This window comes from Aplysia californica, unplaced genomic scaffold (genome assembly GCF_000002075.1).
Source record: "Aplysia californica isolate F4 #8 unplaced genomic scaffold, AplCal3.0 scaffold00074, whole genome shotgun sequence".
In the NCBI taxonomy this organism is placed as follows: domain Eukaryota; kingdom Metazoa; phylum Mollusca; class Gastropoda; order Aplysiida; family Aplysiidae; genus Aplysia; species Aplysia californica.
The window spans coordinates 1869702-1874866 of NW_004797344.1; the positions used below are offsets into that span (position 1 = coordinate 1869702).

At 37.3% G+C, this 5165-nt stretch overlaps 1 protein-coding gene across 1 annotated transcript in view; it reads left to right on the forward strand.

Moving 5' to 3' along the window:
- Nucleotides 1-1538: 1538 nt before the first annotated feature.
- The window catches only part of LOC100533354 (pannexin1), a gene marked incomplete at its 5' end in the record, with an annotated part of 12296 nt that continues 8669 nt past the window's right edge, over nucleotides 1539-5165 (forward strand). Inside the window, 2 exon segments of the mRNA NM_001204648.1 lie at nucleotides 1539-1731; nucleotides 4489-4644. Of these exon segments, the coding sequence (NP_001191577.1) occupies nucleotides 1539-1731; nucleotides 4489-4644 (349 nt within the window).

Here is a 5165-nt window from a genome sequence, read left to right on the forward strand (position 1 = left end):
CCCACACACACACACACATATATATATACACATACACACACACTCACACACACACACATACACACTCACGAATTCACACGCTTCGCTACACTTTGGGACCATTGATTCTGCTTACTACCTTAACAACTACACGAACGCCACCCTTCTAATAATTCTGAGTTTTCTTGTTAACGACACTTAGTTACTAATAATATATTGAAAAGGCGTTTCTTGCACTGCGCGCTTTATCCTGCTTTTAACTGATTCGGTGTGTGTCTTTCTGCTTCCTCTTGATTCTGATGTGAAAACTTACACTGTGCATGCGTTTTATTCTTCAGCAATTTTACATACCCTTTTGTGGTTTCTGGGTTCATTGTGGCCACTACTCCAAGACAAACGTTGGGATTTTTCTTCGTTTGACGTACAAGAAACAAGATTCATTTTGATTGTTTTGCTGTTTAGGCTTTTGACTAAGTTATCAAAGCTATGTTTGTATGATGCACTGTCTTCTGTCTGTCAATAATATACACACTCTAGTGCTTATGACTTCTTGAATGCAGACACCTATGAATGGGGATTAGTGCTAACATTTCTTTGCATTTAAAATACTCGTCTGCATGCATTCCAATAAACGCATTCACATCTTTAAGAATACAACCCACTCTCTCCTTTTTAAAAAGTATTTTACATATTGGAAACAATTTAAAGGCATTTTCCAGTCATTCCGTTTAGCTAAATCTCGAAGTTTTTTAGTCCCGCCATCTTTCCCCCCACCCTCCTTCTCTCTCTCTCTCTCTCCCTCTCTCTCTCTCTCTCTCTCTCTCTCTCTCTCTCTCTCTCTCTCTCTCTCTTTCCGTCTAACGTGTCCAGTCAAGACATCATCTTTCCATGGCTTCTGCCAGTGAGGTGAAAGACCTATAGTAGGCAGATAGCAGTTGTGAAGGTGCCAAAACATCATAATAATATTCACTTCACGATCACGAATATCATTTCAACAAGACAGCATTTACTCCAATTCATATGTTCTAGACTGCACATCTTTTCTCTACAAGTCACCAATCATTTGGACGACCCATGTGTCTTTGCTTTCTGAAAATCATTAAATTTATGTGTTTTTATTTTCTTCTATTTTATATCATTGCACTCTGAAACACACGACTTCAATTTTCTACATTCTTTTCAGTCGCTACGTGATTCCCACAACTAGAAATCTGCCACTGCGAGCCAGTGTGGCTTCTAAAACAATCGGCAGCTTTCATGTCGGGCCAACTGTGATGTTTTTTTGTTCATTTGATTCAATCAAAGGATTCAGTGTGCATGTTTTTCTTTGTGCCTTTCACATCAGGTTCAAAAGAAATCTATTAGAAAAATGCACTGCATATTTATTTTATTACATCCGTTCAAATGATATATCAAATGAAATATTGTCAACATATTTTATGAAGTCTTTTTCAGAGTAGAAGTGTTCATCTTTATGTAGATGAAAATCAACCAATTGTGTTTATTATTATCGTTTTCAGCCAGTGATTTGACCAAGTTCGTTCCCTGTTCCATTCCAGGCTTGACAGCGTACTGGGCAGTTTTGCGACCTATGCGCGTCTGAAGGGTCGCTACGATGATGACTGGATAGACCGACTGAACCATCTGTACACCACCATCATCCTCATCATCTTTACCATCGTCGTGAGCACCAAGCAGTACGTGGGTGAGCCGATACACTGCTGGTGCCCCGCCCAGTTCGAAGAAAGTCACGTAAGTCTACCCTTGTTCCATTTTGCTACGAAAAGATGTTTTGTTGCATATTCGAAAAATTATAATAATATGTTGATTTGATATAATATAGATTGGAAGAATATTATTACATCATGTTATATTATGGCAGTTTCATAACATAACACCGTGGACGAATGGGTTTCTGTATGTTTTTATAAAATGATTTTATATGTGTGTATGCATGTGGTTATGTGCGAGGGTATGCTTGTGTGTTTGTGTGTAAGAAGTGTGCGTGGGTGCATAGTTGTGTCTGTAGTTGTGTATGTATGTATGTAATTGTGTGTGTGTGGGGGGGGGGCAAAAGTTGTGTCGGTAGTGGTGTAGGTATGTAGATAATTGTGTGTGTGTGGGGGGGGGGGGGGGGGCTGCTTATGCAACTAGTGTTGAAAAAGAAGCGACCCAACACGTCAACATGGCTAATTAAAATAATATGACGATTTAATGTTAGTTCAAAATTACAAGTTCGGACAGAGGTTTTTTTTGTTTTAGAAGAAGGGAAAAGTAAAGAATAGTTTTGTTAATAACGTTTTAACTGGATATACAGAAAAGTGAGGGAAAAAAACAAGTATGCGAAATATAGTAGAAATCGGTGAAAGACAAATGTGAAAGATAAATGTTGTTTGTTGTACACTTGAATAGCCTCAGTGATGTTGAAACTCGAAGATTGTAGTAGAAAACAGCATCATACATCATTACGATAGTAAAGAAAAGGGGGAGATAATGCTAGGAAAACACATTATGTGCAAGGAAAGAAGCAAAAGTGCAAGGCAGAATGACTAGAGAACAGCAGAATTATAGTAATAGTAATAATAATAATAATAATAATAATAATAATAATAATGATAATAATAATAATAATAATAATAATAATAATAATAATAATAATATTAATAATAATAATAATGATGATGATAATAATAATAATAATAAATAAAAAATTTTATACGTGACAAAATAGTAAAAGGAAAGAGGAAGATGATTCTTGAAAAGCAGAATATACGTCACATGATGTGGGTTTTTCCCCCTTTTTATTTGGGGGGGGGGGGGGGGGTTGACTGTTTGCGTTGACCATATGCAACCGTTTCTTCACTGCAAAAGAGGAGGGGGGAAGAAGGCTTCCAAACCACTTGAGACGAGCGAGTTCTCTTATCTTATCTTGAAGCAATTAAATCTCTACAAACTCTTTCAGATCCCTAATTATGCCACCAGAGATTCGAGGACTCTAGCAAACTATTTGTAGTATACTGACGTTGTCAGTTATTTTGATCTCTAAAGATCGGTCCTAAAATATCTTCCAAGAAAAGTACTTGTGAGTCGCTTTAAAAAACGGAGGGTTCCGGAACCATTATTTTCAAAGAAGCTCAGAACGCGACCAGGCTTTGTCTTCCTTATATTTCAGGACAGTTCATTGACACTGATTTCTTGTGTGTGTGTGTGTGTGTGTTTGTGTGTGTGTGTGTGTGTGTGTGTGTGTGTGTGTGTGTGTGTGTGTGTGTATTTGGATTTGGGTGCTTTCTTTTTTTCTTTTTTTATGTGCCGACGATAGGGACTGTATTTCATCATGGAATACGTGACCTAAAATGTTTTTATTTTATTACTGTTGGAAGATTATATCTCTCTTTTAGGAACTTTCCTGAATTCGCTTTTGCGCAGTTTCTGTTTCTTGAAGTCTCATTTGACAAATGTTCTAAGCAAAAGGTCAGCTGCTTTTTATTTTCAAACCGTCTTTCATAAGTAATCTTGGACCTTTTTCAGCTACTCTGCTACAAAACAATATCGTTCCTATTAGAAATAGAATAAAAAACAGCCTCACAATTAAAAATGGACTTTGAGCTGGGATGTTATAGTGCAGAAGCACTTTTATGATTACTTTGCAATCCTGCACATCCATAGAATGGCATTTAGGACAATGCTGGTGGGAGGAATAAACAAATCAGAATAATAATAGATGCCTTTCAAAAGTTTATCTTTGGAATATCACAACAATGTATATATATACATATATATATATATATATATATATATATATATATATATATATATATATATATATATATATATATATATATATATACATATATATATCATATGTGTGTATTACGCAAGATGGATAGACAGACAGACTGAAAGACAGACAGAGAGAAAGACAGACAGACAGACAGACAGACAGACAGACAGACAGATAGACAGATAGATAGATAGACAGATAGATAGATAGATAGATAGATAGATAGATAGATAGATAGATAGATAGATAGATAGATAGATAGATAGATAGATAGATAGATAGATAGATAGATAGATAGATAGATTGTTGCTATTGCGTACGATATACGACAGTAAATCACGGGGGTTTTGATAATGGAAAACATAACGGTTATTGGAAATTTTAAAGTCATGTTGGGAAATAGTTTGAGTTATCTTTATCTGTGTGCGCTGTTTATTGTTCAGCTAGTTGATCTGCTGAACAATTGTTTCACCAACTGATTCTCTGACTAATTAATGATATGCAGTTTCAGAACCAAGACTTGAGGATATAAAAAGATTTTGTAAAAGCAAGGCTTGAGACTTTTTTTAAAAATTGTCCAAATCATGAACAAACGGAGTATCAACTCACCTTTAGTGACTTGCAAAACATGTCGAGTCTATATAGATCTATTGTCTCGTCTGGACGATGGTACGCCCTATAAAATGTGTTGCCTCAATCTTGACCATTGTCTAACCCCGCACATGCAGGTAGAGTACACGAACAACGTGTGTTGGGTCAGCAATACTTTCTGGGTCCACTTCAAAAACCAACCACCCCGAGACTGGAACCTCCCCTACGACTCAGAGATACAGTACTACCAATGGGTTCCCATGATCCTCCTATTTCAGGCGTTGCTTTTCAAGGTATCCTAGTATCCCAGCATGCTCAGTTGTCTCCGTTCTGTGTGGGTGTCGCTGGGCTTGAGAGAAATACTCGACGTCCGTGTTGTTTCACGTCCTGTCTTATAGCGTCCGTCAGTTCAGAATGACGTCATCGACAGATCCGCCCGGCAAGGATTGGTGCAGCGGGTGGACATAAACGAGGAAGGCAGTTTTCAATAACAATTTACCGGTCCAGAAAGTGTCCGCCATTTCTCAATTTGACGCGTTAATACTCTCGTACTGAGACAAAACAGTTTCATAACTTTTTTAATATGCTTTACTTTTGCGTTCATCGCTTCATACTTTCGCCTCCATCAATGCACGTGTGAATTATGCGTTTTCTATTCACAGGTGTGTAGGCCTACGACAAGATGCTGATTACTTCTAATGACAAATGTACTTGATTTCAGACTCATGTCTCTAACAGGTTTCTATCAGACACACTGAGTCCTCCCTGAGAATGGGTCGAAAACAAAAGTGGCATATGTGTGTGTGGGGGGGGG